The sequence below is a fragment of the Camelina sativa genome, chromosome 8, assembly GCF_030686135.1.
Source record: "Camelina sativa cultivar CO46 ecotype springtype chromosome 8, ASM3068613v1".
In the NCBI taxonomy this organism is placed as follows: Eukaryota; Viridiplantae; Streptophyta; class Magnoliopsida; order Brassicales; family Brassicaceae; genus Camelina; species Camelina sativa.
In genome coordinates, this window is record NC_141887.1 from 988564 (window position 1) to 1004414 (window position 15851).

Genomic DNA, 15851 nt, shown 5'->3' on the forward strand with positions numbered 1-15851 from the left:
TCAAATCCAACATATATTCCCAACCTCCTTTGAGGTTTCATCTTAGTTCGATGTGGTGGAGCAATTGGAACATATACAACACATCCAAAAATTTTAAGATGAGAAATATTTGGTTCCTGACCCAGTACTAATTGTGATGGGGAGAACTTATGATGACTTGTTGGTCTGATGCGAATCAGTTCTACTGCATGTAATATAGCATGTCCCCAAGCAGATATAGGGAGTTTTTATTTCATTAATAATGGTCTAGCAATCAGCTGAAGGCGCTTGATTAGTGATTCTGCTAAGCCATTATGTGTATGAACATGTGCTAGAGGATATTCAACACTTATCCCTATAGACATGCAATAGTCATTAAAAGCTTGAGATGTGAATTCGCCAGCATTATCAAGACGGATTTTCTTCAAAGGAAAATCTGGAAAGTGTGCTCGTAGTCTAACCAACTGGGCAAGTAATCTTGCAAATGCTAGGTTTCGAGTTGATAACAAGGATACATGTGACCATCGACTAGATGCGTCAATTAAGACCATAAAATACCTAAAGGTTCCACATGATGGGTGAATAGGCCCACATATATCTCCTTGTATGCGTTCCAGAAAATTAATTTGTTCTGAATTTATCTTTGCTGTCGAAGGTCGTATAATCAACTTGCCTTGTGAACAAGCAACACATGAAAAATCATTAGGAAGAATCTTCGGGTTCTTTAATGAATGACCACATGAATTTGTTATTATCTTTTGCATCATTGTTGTACCAGGGTGACCTAACCGGTCATGCCAAACTTTTAAAGTTTTTGTGGACTTCTGGTTTACTATAGCATTTGCTTTAATTGTATTATTGGTTGTATAGTAAAGCCCAGTGGCAAATGCAGACAAGTCTTTCCACAATATTTTTAGAGCCTTGGGTATTATTTGTGATTTGAAGGTATTCAGTGCTACCTTTGCTCATTGTCTCAATATAGTATCCATTTCTGCGGATATCTTTAAAACTTAATAAGTTTCTATGAGACTTAGGGGAGTATAATTTATCAACAATTTCTAATTTTGTTCCCATAGGCAATGATATATTAGCTCTTCCAGAGCCTTCAATTATCTTTGCATTATCAGTTACGGTACTTACACTTGCTTCTTTCATTGTTAAAGAGGGGAAATAACTCATATTTTTAAAAATTGTATGACTAGTTGCACTGTCGGCCAAGCATAAATCTCCACCATTCATTGTTCTTCAAATAAGTAAACAAAAATAAATTAATTTCAAATAACTTAACTAAAAATATAAATAGAAATTCTTAAATAAATAAATATCTTTATAAATCAACTTTAACCATGTCTCAAAATACATAAATGCATAGAACAATAACAATAAAATCTGAAATCCAAACAACTAAAAGCCAAAAACAATAAAATAAGAGACACGGTTGAATAAATCTAGCTCTTCTAGCTCGATCAGTTTTTCTCTTCTTCAGGAGGGAAGAGTTCTGGAATGTCTAGGTGAGCTAAGTCACCAAAGTCAAAATCATCTTCTCCATCTTCAAACACCATATTTGTCTCCACTTTCTTTCCCTTTTCCTTCATTGATTGTTGGTAGAGCTCAACACGATGTTTTGGGGTACGACAGGTATGGGACCAATGGTCTTTTCCTCCACAACGGTAACATATATTTGGATATGTTGATTTCTCTTGTTTGTTGCCACCTTTGTTTTCCCACTTCTGGTGAGAATGGTTCTTAAACTGAACCCCACGACCACGACCTCGACCGTATACACGTCCACGACCACGACCACGGCCACGACCACAACTTTGACCATTATTATTGGTCTTATCATAGGATGTCACATTCGCTTCAGGGAATGGAGCAGAACCAGAAGGGCGTAATCCATGATTTTTCAACAACAGCTCATTTTGTTTCTCAGCTACAAGGAGACAAGAAATGAGTTGGGAATACTTCACGAATCCCTTCTCACGGTACTGTGTCTGCAGGACAATGTTATTAGCATGGAAAGTGGAGAATGTTTTCTCCAACTTGTCTGCATCCGTGATTTTCTCTCCACATAATTCCAATTTGGAAGTTATTTTGAACAAAGTTGAGTTGTACTCACTTAGAGACTTGAAGTCTTGTAATCTCAGGTGAGTCCAATCATAGCGAGCCTTAGGTAAGATCACAGTCTTTTGATGATCATACCTTTCCTTTAGATCATTCCAAAGGATTTGTGGGTCTTTCACACTCAAGTATTCATTCTTGAGATCCTCATGGAGGTGATGACGAAGGAAAATCATAGCTTTGGACTTGTCCTTGCTTTGAGTTTGATTTCCTTCTTTGATGGTTTCAAGGAGATCTTTTGAATCTAGATGAATCTCAGCATCTAGTGCCCATGCCAAGTAGTTGTCTCCACTGATGTCAAAAGTTCCAAATTTAAGACTAGAGAGTTTTGACATGACTTTTGGCTTTAAAGAGCGTGCTGATAACGTGTTATAGATAGATAAAAGAGGAGGAAGATATTAATGTCTTATTCCAATGAATGAAAGATCCTTTATATAGGAGTACAAAGAAAGAGTTTTGCTTGATGACAAAATAAACCTAGTTTACAAGTAATTCTAGAGACTTCTAGAAGATGGACCTTATAATAGGCATCCATCTATTATTCATAACAGATAGTGCTTAGTACGCAGTAAAATTGAAAACCAACAACAGAAAAATTTAATAAAAACATAATCAATAGCTCAAATCACCAATAATAAGGAAACAATCGATTTTTATGTTCAACTGCAACAACATTTTCGAGATCTTTGATTTGGAACACAATGTCCATAATGGTATCCTTTCATTGCACACTGAGCAAAACATTCGGTGGTCCTGCACATACAACCTTCCACAACCAAATTAATTATAGTGACTGAGAGAGGTGTTTAAGCGTCGCGCTTGGTGAGCTGCTTTGTAACCATTTTCGTATAAAGTAATAATGATCTGATCAATAATGTTCTAGTAATTTCTTTCTCAACCAAAAAAAAGAAGTGCTAATTTATATAAGCGACACTTGACAGATAAAATAATTATTGCTCATTGCATATGTTTTTATCATATGGCAACATTATCATCAATTGTCTCTACAAAAACCTACGCCACCCACTACCCTTAATTTCACGTAGATAATCTTACTTTTGGTAAAAGAGATAGTGATCACGAAAGGAATTAACGGACCTAGGAGATGGAAGGAATGTTGCATCACAAGTTTGCTAGAGGTTTGTGTTTATTGTTGTGGTGTGTCTTCTTACTATCGTGCGTTGCTATGCCCGGCGTATCATCAGAGCAGGTATTGCAAACATTCTCATTATAATCTGATGACTGACTCCATCAAACAAACTATTTGCTTTTAGAAAGATTTTTTTTTTTTTTTTTTTTTTTAGAAAGATCAGATAGGCCGAGTCATAGACTGAACACAAAAATGTAACGTAAACATATAATCATTTTTTATCTTTCTCTAATTTTTTGCTTATGTTTTACTCATATTTTATTTTATTTTTCAACTATTTTTTTTTTCTTTTTATAAGTTTTATTTCAAATTAGACATTCATATCATAATCTTCAAAATTTATAACTATAGCTTAGCAAAACATCTCGTTGGTAATATTACAAAAATGATGTTTTTGCTTTTTAGTTAGAATTATTAATTTGGACTTCATGTTTCATGTTCAAATATTTAAATATGTATAATTTTATTGTACAAAATTGCTATATTATTTTATTTCATTAGCTAATAAACTAATGCATAATGTCAATAAATTTCCAGAATTTGCATGTGTGGACTTTAGCTTTAGAACTCTCTTTCTCATAAAGAGTTTGTCTAGTAAGAGATTGAGCTTTTGACTGCGGTAGATTAGGGTATCGTCTTTTCTTTTCTTTTCCTTTTTTTTGTATTAAGATTTCTCTAATCTTCAAAAGAAAACGAAACATAGAAAGTCAACTTTGAAAATGGTTGGAGTTGGTGAAAAAGTGCAACAACATATATTGGAACCGATTCCTTTCCTTCTATGTTCTAGAAACAAATGAGCCTCTCTATCGGACTATAAACGCGTTTTGCTCCATTTTAGTTTATGAACACAAGAAAATATAATAGGAAGGGAAAATGGTCAACTGAAAAGTAAGTGGAGACAATAATAGGCGAGAAGCTACAAATTTGGTGAGATATATTCATGTATGTGCAACTATTGACAATTGCAACAAAGAAAAAAAAGAAGATATTTGAAACTAACATACGTATGTCGTTACGAGTAATTATAAGTAACGCACTAGTTGCAATCCTTATCCATGAATGAGAATGATCGTTAAATTAAATCATTAATAGACTAAATAATTCCTTATATAGTTACAGGCACTAATAATGACAGTTCGATACCTATCTGAGGTGGGTTTTTTTTCATCTTTGTAATAGTTTATTTGGTAATCTCTACTTTTCTGTTAAATATGTTTTTTATATTAAAAAAACTAAATATATTGTTGACATATAATAACATATACAAGTTTTGGGTGGTGGGGGTCCAATATGGCTGCCAAGTTTGATCCTCCGAGACACATCCCGCAGCCTCAAAATATAATTGTTGTTTATTTATTTTTTGATTCCTCAATCCTCACTGTATACAATTATTGTTATTTGTTTTCACATCGCTATATTCATTTATTATTATTAATTACTAAATAAATAAAGGAAAAAAGGACCATCTAATTAACAGTTTAGAATTTATTATCGCATCGTATTAGATGACTATGTTTTTGTCCCTCTTGTTTTTTTTCCCCCGTTAATTATGTAATTGACACTCGTATTCCTACTTTATTACTACTTCTATCTTATTTTCTTAATCTATATTTATTTCTTCATAAAAAAAAAATAAAGAAATAAGAAATACACAACACTTGTTTTTTGCTGATGAGTTTTTATTATTTTATCCACCAACTTGGAGAAATAACAATTGGTAGTGTAGTACTACAATTATTAAAATGTGAAAATCGTTTTCATATAAAAAATGAAAAAGACAAAAAAAAATTGATAAATTAAGTGTTAAGAAAAAAAAATTAGAAAAAAGAGGTAATGGATGAAGACAGGACCTACACGACTACACGAGAGAGAGAGAGAGAGAGAGAGAGCGGTGAGACTGAGTCCAGTCCACGTTCTTCTCCTCAATTTGACGATTTAGCTCCAAGTTTCAGACTTTAGCGTTTTCAAACTGTCTCTCTCTCATAATTTTTCTTCTTGGCCTATATAATTCCACTATCCTCCACTTCTGTGTTTCCATCATCTATCATTCACCTTAAAAATATCTTTCTAAGCTCATCATTCATCAACCTCTACTCCGTAAACCTTGCTTCCTCTGTTTTTTTTTCTTGATTTTGTTGTGTTAAGCTCGGAAGAGAGAGAGAGAGAGAGAGATGGGAAGTACTCCGGCTGAGTTACCCTGTGAGGATGTCGCCGATAACAGATCCGGCGTCGGCGGTGGTATCTCTGACGTCTACGGTGAGGATTCCGCCACCTTGGATCAGCTCGTCACTCCTTGGGTTACCTCCGTCGCTAGGTGAGTCAACGCTCTCCTTCAGGTTTCATACCCTTTTGTTTTCCCTTTTGATCTATGATCTATCACAATATCTTCAGCTAACTAAAGCTGCTTGCAAGTAAAGTTCACTTTTTTATTTAGTTCGTAAACTTGCAAAATGCAAACCATGAAAAAATTACTGTGAGATATGAACTTAAAGTTTTTTTCTTGTTGTTGAAGTTCCAATTTTTTTCCCTTTGGAGGTTATGGTGGATTGAAATTTTTTATCTTTTTTCAGTGGTTACTCGTTGATGCGTGATCCGCGTTACAACAAGGGACTTGCATTTACTGATAAAGAAAGAGATGCTCATTACTTAACTGGTCTTCTTCCCCCTGTGGTTTTGAGTCAGGATGTTCAGGTGACTTGAGGTTTTTATATAAAAGAACTCACTTTTGTTTAGTTCTGATTTGGGTTTGTTTGTGTTAACTTGTGATTTGTGGTTTATTTTACTAGGAGAGAAAGCTTATGCACAATCTCCGCCAGTACACTGTTCCTCTACAGCGTTACACGGCCCTGATGGATCTTCAGGTCAGTTGATTGTTCCTTCGAAACCATGTTTAGTAGTAGTAGAGAATGAGCATAAAGATTTGTTTGGTTGGGTTTCTTTTGAACTGGTGGCTTATGTATCTGAATCTTGCAGGAAAGGAACGAGAGGTTGTTCTATAAGCTTCTGATTGATAATGTTGAGGAGTTGCTTCCAGTTGTGTACACACCAACAGTTGGTGAGGCTTGCCAGAAGTATGGAAGCATTTTCAGGAAGCCACAGGGTCTCTACATAAGTTTGAAAGAGAAGTGTGTTTTGAATCTCTTTAGCCAGGTCACTTTCCATTTTGTTTCTTTGAAACACTAAATTGAAATGTATGTTCTTTAGGGGCAAGATTCTTGAAGTGTTGAAGAACTGGCCCCAGAGAGGGATCCAAGTTATCGTTGTTACTGATGGTGAGCGCATTCTCGGTCTAGGAGATCTTGGTTGCCAGGTAATAAAATGGATCTTTGAGTTAAACACTTGAAACTTATTACCATGTTATGTTGAAAATCAGTATTTATCATTTATTGTAAACTTTTCCAGGGAATGGGAATTCCAGTTGGGAAACTTTCTCTTTACACCGCTTTGGGAGGAATCCGTCCATCAGCTGTAAGCACTAGAACAGAAGCTGAAATATTTTGTGCCTAGAAGTTGGTTCTACTGGATTGATTATTCAGTAATAACAGTTTGATCCTAAATGTAAATCCGCTTTCAAATGCAGTGTCTTCCAATCACCATTGATGTGGGTACAAACAATGAGAAGTTGCTGAATGATGAATTCTACATCGGCCTTAAACAACGAAGGGCAACTGGCCAGGTTTACTAATCTCTCTCATATTATTATTTTCTCTTCTTATAACTAATAGTCTAATACAATGATTTTTTTTTCAAAAACTAACAAGTCTTTTTGCTTTTGTGATTCAGGAGTATGCAGATTTTCTGAACGAGTTCATGTGCGCTGTCAAGCAGAATTATGGAGAGAAAGTGTTGGTACAGGTGAGCCATAGGATACAACTCTCTCAAGAACTATGATTTTTGTTAGAATTATTCTTTTTTTCTTAAGATGCCACGGAATAATATCATACATGCTCTTCTTCTTTTCAGTTTGAAGATTTTGCAAACCACAATGCATTTGACCTTTTGTCTAAGTACAGCTCTAGCCATCTTGTCTTCAATGACGATATCCAGGTAAAATCTGATATTTTTCTTACATTATGGTTGAAGTGTCAGAGCGCCTTACTAAGAACTTGTTTTTGTTTTGTGTAATTACAGGGTACTGCATCAGTGGTGCTTGCTGGGCTTATTGCCGCTCAGAAGGTGCTTGGTAAAACCCTGGCTGACCATACCTTCTTGTTCTTGGGTGCCGGAGAGGTGAGACCAGAAAGCATTATACTCAATAATAAGCTTTTCAGTTTTGTTTACATATATGTTTTATGCTTACGCTTTATCTCGTTGGTTCTTTGAAGGCTGGAACCGGTATCGCTGAGCTAATTGCTCTCAAGATTTCAAAAGAGGTTAGTCAATCTGTTTTTTTTGTTCTTGCGTTTTCTCTGTTATATAGCCAAGAATATGTGACTGATCATATTTCGGTTGTTTTGCAGACTGGAGCTCCCATCGATGAGACCCGTAAGAAGATTTGGCTCGTGGACTCCAAGGTATTATTGGCAACCACCCAGATCAGGCTCATTCGTTTTAGATAAACCTTTCTTGGTTTTTAATGTTTCTGTATTTGCAGGGACTGATTGTTAGCTCGCGCAAAGAATCTCTTCAGCACTTCAAGCAGCCATGGGCGCATGAGCACGAACCTGTCAAGAACCTCATTGGTGCTGTCAATGTACGCGATGAGCTCATGCTATAAATCTCTTGATGGGTGAATAAGGGAATCTTGATGTCAGATGTTTAATTCTTGTGTTTACTCTTTTTTGAAACCTTTTCAAACAGGCAATCAAGCCAACTGTTCTCATTGGAACATCCGGTGTGGGTCAAACTTTCACAAAGGAAGTTGTCGAGGCCATGGCTACAAACAACGAGGTTTCTTTTGGTTCTTCCTCTCTGATTTTTCAAAAAACTACGTTTAATTGCTATTGTTCTAATTCTGTTCTTGGTGTTGGCATATAGAAACCGTTGATTCTTGCTCTTTCAAACCCTACTTCTCAAGCTGAGTGTACCGCAGAACAGGCTTACACATGGACCAAGGTATACTGTCTCATATGACATCTAAATGTGATTCATGTCTGACTCCTGATTATATAATTTGGTTTTGGTGCTGCTCTCAACTCTGATCATCATATATTGTGCTTAATATAGGGTCGTGCAATCTTTGGAAGTGGAAGCCCATTTGATCCTGTTGAGTACAATGGCAAAACTTACTTGCCTGGCCAGGTTCGTGCTGTTTCCACAACTCCTTCCCTCTCAACTTTTAAAATTTCTATGTGACAATTTGAGTGCTCACATCATATTTTCATAATCCTACTTCACCTCAGGCAAACAATTGCTACATTTTCCCGGGTTTGGGTCTTGGTTTGATCATGTCTGGTGCTATCCGTGTCCGTGATGACATGCTCCTCGCAGCTTGTAAGTAGAAATAAACATCACAAAATCAAACTTGGATACTGATGAATAGTGACAGTCACTTGCAAGATTCTCAATGCAACTCTCTTTAACTGGCCTCTCTTGGTTTTCAACAGCTGAAGCATTGGCAGCACAAGTCACAGAAGAGCACTTCGCCAACGGTCTAATCTACCCGCCATTCTCAAACATCAGACAGATCTCAGCTAACATTGCAGCCAGTGTCGCCGCCAAAACTTATGACCTCGGTTAGTTGAACAAAACTGTCTTTATCACTTTTAATGAGACCGTCCTAACTATATATATTCTCAAAGTTCTAAATGGATGTACTTGTGGTAGTAGGATTGGCGTCGAACCTCCCACGTGCGAAGGATCTGGTGAAGTTTGCAGAGAGCAGCATGTACAGCCCTGTCTACAGAAACTACCGTTAAAAAAAAGTTTTGTTGAAGAAACCTGCAGATATTTCTATTCACAACTCTTAATAATAGTTCTTCTTGAGGCTTGTATTAAAAGTTTTATTGCTTGTTTGTGTTTGATTTCAAGTCCTCCTACTACAATGTAATGTTTGTTCAAGAATTCTCTCTCTTTTGTATCTGCTGATGAATAATAAGTTTTTAATTACTCTCATTGTCCAAAACGTTACATTTCCAACCCACACTGAGAGAACACAATCAACTTATGCTTTATCCTTGTTGTTGGAATTCTTTTGTACTATCTTATAGCCTCAAAAGTTTCATGGAGACTCTAGGAGGCTAGGAGCAATTAGCTGAATAACCAAAACCAAAATACTTTCATGTACTTTTAAAATCGAAAGTTCAAACCAAAAAAATCTGGCAAAAATAGTACTATTTTTAAATTAGGGTTAAAAGTACTCAAAATCTAATAGCGGGCGAAATCTAACTTCAGAAATAAGTTGAGGGACCTCATTAATAATGGTGTTGTAAAACACTTAGTGGACTCTATAGACCGGCCCATTCACAGTCCATTAGGACATGGCCTTACGGCCCATGTACGGTCCATCCTTGTACGGCCCATCGGCCATTGCTTTACGGCCCATGGCCTATTCTATGTCCTAGTCGGTTTATGGGCTTTAGCCTTTGTACTCTACTATATATATACTTGTAAACCTCGATATTGATAATAAGAACAAGAGATTTCATCCTTCATCTCACTAGTTTCATAACACGTCAGCACGATAGCCTCTAAGGCCAGCTGAGAAAACCCTAACCCTAAAACCCTAAAGGCAGCCGCCGTTTCTCTCCTCCCTAAAACCCTAAAACCCTAATCGGCCGCCGCCTCTATCTCTTACCCTAAAAACCGCCGCCCGAATTCGGCAATCATCTTCTGTCCGTGTACGCGGCCAGTCCGGGGTAAGTTCATGTTCGAAGATCCAGTACGCGGCAAGTTCCGGCGATCAGCTTCGGCGATCAGCTTCGGCGATCAGCTTCCGTCCGTTTTGGATCCAGTACGCGGCAAGTTCCGGGACAAACTCGGAGATCTCTCGGTGATAATCCAAAACTCTCGGTGATTACTCCTTGTTCGGAATCCATCATCGTCCGCGGTCCTGTTTCTGTTCGAAGATCGAGTTTTATCCGAGTTATGTTCGAGTTCGAAACCAAGGCGTGTTCGTGATCGAAATTTTATTGAAGACTTGATCAAAGTTCGAGGTTCGCGGTTCCTGACGTTCGCAGTTCGCGGTTTCTGACGTTCGCAGTTCGCGGTTCCTGACGTTCGCAGTTCGCGGTTCCTGACGTTCGCAGTTCGCGGTTCCTGACGATAGCAGTTCGCGGTTCCGGCCGAGAGCGGTACGTAGGCGGTACGAGGATCTGTCCGAGAGCAGTTCGAGAGTGGTACGAGGATTGGGTTGATAGCGGTTCTGATCGAGGTTCGTGAGTGAAATCTGAGGTCTTTAGCTCCCAGATCAAAACCAGTCAGACCCTAATTGGTGAAAGGTAATTAAGATCTAAAACTCTCTTAGAACCTATGAATCGAATTCAATACATAAAACCTATGGAACCCTAAAACATCCAAGTACACAACAAACAAATCTTAAGAGTCCTATTCCTGTAAAACTTTAAAATCGGATGCATAGGGCTGTTAGATTGTTTGTGAATTGCACCAAGATATATCAAGCTTAAAATCCGATTGATTGATTAATTGTCTATGCTTGCTTGATTGATTGTTGCATAAGAACCTAGAACTAAATTGTTAGACTCATAAGATGTTAATCAAACTGTTCTAGGAGATTTAAAACTTGGTTGTTCATGCATAATAATGAAATCGAATTATGCATAAGGTATTAGAGAACCATAAATTGCATAAATTGTTAAAATTGTATGAACCTTAAAATCGAATTGGATAGACTTGTTTTAGGATTGTTGAAATCGGATCCTTAAAACATAGAAACAATTTAGGATCAATTATAATATAATTTGTTCTTGTAAATTAAGAAAAATTTTAGATCCTAAAACTATGAAATTCGAAAATCATAGATCTGTTCTAGGTTGCTAGAACAATCAGGATAACTTCCAAATTTAATTTGGTAATTATCCTAAAATTTAAATAAAATATTTCCTAAAACTTGTCTTAATCCTAAACTGAAAAGGAAAACTTAAGAAAAGGAAATCTTATCTAGAAAAAGGAAATTGTTGCATGCATGCTAGTTCCTATCTAGATTTGTTGTTCATGCATATTAAGCCACAGAATTGAGTAGAATAAAGGCATGTTTCGGTCTCAAATACCGCATGACCTAAGTTCGAAATTATAAGTAAAGGCAAGGCATGTTTCGGTCTCAAATACCGCATGACCTAAGACTAAAATGATTCCATGGTTCGGTCTTAAACACCGCATGGCATGATCCAAATGAATTACATGGTTCGGTCTTAAAAACCGCATGATATAATCGGGTGCATGTCTTGTAAAATCAAAGTACCTATGTGAGTGTATTAAGGACGATAATGGTTGCACTAAAAGAATAAATGTAAGGCAATTTTGCATACACACCATCACCTTGCTGAGAGTCTCAAGGACCAAGTACCATACCATTGAGAATCTTATTGACCTTTGGACAGAGTTGAAAAACAATATGGACACCAATAGATGGTGCTCCTACCAAAGACTCAATTCGAAAAACCTAAGGATCCAGGAATTCCAATCCATGGATGAGTATAACTCAGAGCTTTTAAGATTGTCTCAATCCTAAGGTTGTGTGGTACTGAAGTCACGGAGAGAGAGTTACTAGAGAAGACTTTGTCTACTTTTAGTACTCACAATATAGTACTTCAGCAACAGTACCATGAAAATGAGCTGTTGATGAATAGTGCTATGAGACCTCCCGGTACAACCCCATTACCGGAAAAAGAGCCCAAGGAGACCAACTACGTCCACAGAAAAAGACACTATGGCCATGGCCGTGGTGGCAGAGGACGTGGTGGTCGTTGGGGCCAGGCAAGCCGTTTTGATGGTTACGGCCGTAGACCAACTACGTCCACAGAAAAAGACACTATGGCCATGGCCGTGGTGGCAGAGGACGTGGTGGTCGTTGGGGCCAGGCAAGCCGTGGCCGCGGTGGTAGGGGCCGTGGGTCCTTTAAACCGCAAATCAAGGCTAAATCGGTTTGTCACCGATGTTTAAATGAAAAGTGCAATGAAGCTCACAAGGTTGACATGACAAAGAAAAATCCTAAAGAGCCTAAAGAGCCAAAGAGACTAATGAGTCTATCTATGTCCATAGTGACAAGTATGGCCGTGGCCGAAGAAGAAGTGGACATGGTGGTCCTGGTCGTGGGACTTACCAAAGACATAATTATGATGGTCAAGGCTATAGAAACCGATTAGGCTTCGGCCGTGGTCGGGGTAAAGGCCGCGGGTTATCTAAACCCGCAACATAAGACCAAGTCCACTTGTAAAATAATTATGGTATAGAAAACCATAAGATAAAGACATGCAGAACTCCTAAATTGGATTATGAGATTTTGATTGCCTAAAGAAAAATTTTTAAACTCATGTGGTATATTAATTTAATTTCTATGCTTTGAATTTGATTGAATTATTATTTTGATTTAAATCCAATTATTTTATTTTCTTTAATATATATTAAAACTTAAAATCCTTGTCCATTATTGGAAATGGTTAAAGACAAGAAAATAAGTGTGGTGGATAGTGGATTAAGCCACACAAAGCCGATATTAGCAAAAATAAGCGGGTATAGCAAGCCTAAGTAAAGGCTACGGCCAGGCATATATTTTATGGCACACATTTTGAACTAAGTGTTGCATTATAATCACCCAGCTCTAAGAAAAGCTTATTGAGCTTTAAGGACATTCATTTGAATGGTTTCCATATTGAAATAAAGGGTGAAGGAAACAGAGAGTTCCTATATATTGAAATCACCCATGGACATAAGAAAGTCCTAGAGCCTATACCTGCACTAGCCACTGGTTTTTACCATGCTAAGATTAATATAATAGAGGCTAATATGGCAATGAACGAAATGTTCAATAATTCACTTTATGGCATGACCGGATTGGCCATCCGTGTTTCTAACATGATGCGTATGTTGATATTAAATAAGAATGGGCACACTCCTAAGAGAGAGAAGAGTTATCCCTCCAATCTCACGTGTGTAGCATGTACACAAGGGAAACTCATTTATAAGGCCATCACCAGCAAATGTAACTAAAGAGATTTTCCACTTAAGACTATAAGTCTAGATAGTGCTGGTGAATTTATATCCCAAGCGTTTAATAATAATGGTATGTCCATGGGGGGGAGTGTGGACCACCCTGTGGCACATGAACATACAGAGAATGGATTAGATGAATCTTTCATTAAACGCACTTAATAAATTGCTCGACCATTACTCATGAGGTCGAAGCTTCTTGTGTCGGCTTGGGGACACACAATATTACATGCAATAGAACTTATACGCATCAGGCCATCTAGTGAGTATAAATATTCCCAAATGCATAACGGGTCATAAGCCAGACATATCCCATCTAAAATAATATACGGGTGTGCCGTTTATATTGCATCATCACAGAGAACAAAGATGGGACCTCAAAGGAGGATGAGAATATATGTTGATATGATTTTCCCACCATTGTTAAGTATCTTGAGCCAACTATGGGTGATTTATATGTGGCCAGATACACGGATTGTCAGTTTGCTGAATCCGAATTCACTATATTGGGTGGAGAGAAAGACAAGCTGGTCAAAGAAATATTATGGAATCAAACATCCTTAAATTGGCAAGATCCTCAAGATTATACATTTGCAAAAGCTAGCTATTCAATTGCCAAGATTCCTTTAATGACCCAAAGAGAATTATGAAATCGTACATACCAGCTTGTAATGCACCAGTACGTATTGATGTTCAAAAGGAACACAATAATCAAGTTGCTACAGAGTCTAAATAGACCAATATGTTCCATAGAAAAGAACCTTCGGAAATCTAAGAAAGGTGCAAATAAAACCGAGGTTAAGGAAAAAGTATAGACATGGCCGCGGCAAATTCTAAGGTACCAACAATGAGGTTTGGGACGCTAAACCTCAAGGTCCTTAAGGTATTAATAATAATAAGAGCTCGATAAACTATATCATGTCTAGAATAAAATGGAACTGCAAAGATGTCGACATTAATGAAATAATTGCATGCAAGGTAGCACTTGAAGTAAATGAGGATCAGAAACTCACGTCTATATTAGAGTACACTCAAGGTAAAGATTGGCTAAAATAGAAAGAAGCCATTGACGTGGAGTTAAACTCTTTAAAGAAGAGAAATGTGTTTGGTCCGACCTTAAGGACAACACTTGATATAAACCAGTTGGACATAAGTTGGTCTTTGTAAGAAAGAGAAATGAGAGTAATGAAAGCGTGAGATAAAGCACGGCTTATAGCACAAGGATTCTCTCAAAGACCAGGAATAGATTACGAGGAGACTTACTCCCTGTGATGGATGCAACGACTTTAATAAGTCTGGCTATAAAAGAAAACTGGATTTACGGTTAATGGATGTTAAAACCGTATACTTACATGGTCCACTGGAAAATGAAATGAGATTACCAGAGGGTATAGAGCTCAATTATAAGAGTGGTTCTCGAGAAAATACTGCATAAGGCTAGACAAATACCTTTATGGACTGAAACAAAGTGGGTGTATATGGTACAATAGATTAAGCAAGTACCTAGCCAAAGAAGGCTATAAAATGATCCCATCAGTCCATGTATTTATAAAGAAGTTTGCAAACAAAGGATTTGTGATAATAGCAGTTTATGTGGATGATTTAAACATCCTTGGAACCCCTGGTTAAATCGCCCAAACAAGAAAGAATTTGAAATGAAAGACCTAGGCAAAAGAAAAATTCTGTTTGGGGTTACAACTTGAGTACATAAATGATAGAATCCCTGTGCATCAAATGGCATATACAGAAAAGTACTCAAGAGTTTTAATAAGGACTAAGCTCACCCATTGACTAGCCCAATGGTTGTAAGGAGCATTGATTTGGATAAAGATCCATTGGTCCAAAGAAGGACAATGAGAAAGTTCTCGGTCCTGAAATGTCATACCTCAGTGCTATAGGAGAATTAATCTTGGCTAGCCACACTAGACAAGAGATAATTTTTGCCGTGAACCTCCTAGCAAGAATTAGTTCTTGTCAAACCCAAAGGCACTAGAGTGAAATTAAGTATTTATTTATGTTACCTACAAGGAAGGTAAGATTTGGGTTTATATTATACTAATTATAACAAAGAAGGTTTTAGTTGGTATTGTTGATGCAGGTTATAGCAAAAAGGTTTAGTGCGTTTTTGTTCGATGACTCAACATATATGGACAGAAAGCGGCATGGACGACAGCAAAGAAGCAACGTCATATATGAGGACAATTCGGCCTGTATCGCACAACTCAAGGAAGGTTACATCAAGGGAGATCGGACGAAGCACATCTTACTGAAGTTCAAGTGGTGCAAGTACAGTCCTACGACAACTCAGCCGATCTCTTCACCAAAGCATTGCCGACATCGACGTTCAAGAAGCTCACGCACAAGATTGGAATGCGGAGGCTTAAGGACTTGGAGTGATGTTTGGATCAGGGGGAGCAATGTATGTTGTACTCTTTTTCCTTCACCAAGGTTTTGTCCCATTGGGTTTTCCTGGTAAGGTTTTAATGAGGCCCCA

The 15851-nt window shown here is 37.4% G+C and overlaps 2 protein-coding genes across 3 annotated transcripts; one reads left to right on the forward strand and one right to left on the reverse strand.

The window, feature by feature from the left end:
- Window positions 1-1445: 1445 nt before the first annotated feature.
- Window positions 1446-2435, reverse strand: LOC147939575 (uncharacterized). The gene has a single exon (XM_087463038.1). The coding sequence runs from the start codon at window positions 2433-2435 to the stop codon at window positions 1446-1448; it is 990 nt and encodes a 329-aa protein (XP_087319164.1).
- Window positions 2436-5043: 2608 nt separating this feature from the next.
- LOC104705434 (NADP-dependent malic enzyme 2) lies at window positions 5044-9298 on the forward strand. 2 transcript variants are annotated; one of them, XM_010421444.3, is made up of 19 exons: window positions 5044-5564; window positions 5821-5941; window positions 6037-6111; window positions 6224-6375; window positions 6455-6560; window positions 6653-6718; window positions 6831-6926; window positions 7034-7105; window positions 7214-7297; window positions 7382-7480; window positions 7576-7623; window positions 7711-7764; window positions 7845-7943; window positions 8051-8140; window positions 8228-8305; window positions 8417-8491; window positions 8593-8683; window positions 8797-8925; window positions 9020-9298. In XM_010421444.3, the coding sequence occupies exons 1-19, from the start codon at window positions 5422-5424 to the stop codon at window positions 9106-9108; spliced, it is 1767 nt and encodes a 588-aa protein (XP_010419746.1). In that variant the 5' UTR covers window positions 5044-5421; the 3' UTR covers window positions 9109-9298. The 2 variants fall into 2 exon arrangements, with proteins under 2 accessions (XP_010419746.1, XP_010419745.1); XM_010421443.3 differs by having other exon boundaries at window positions 5070-5564; window positions 9017-9298.
- Window positions 9299-15851: the final 6553 nt, after the last annotated feature.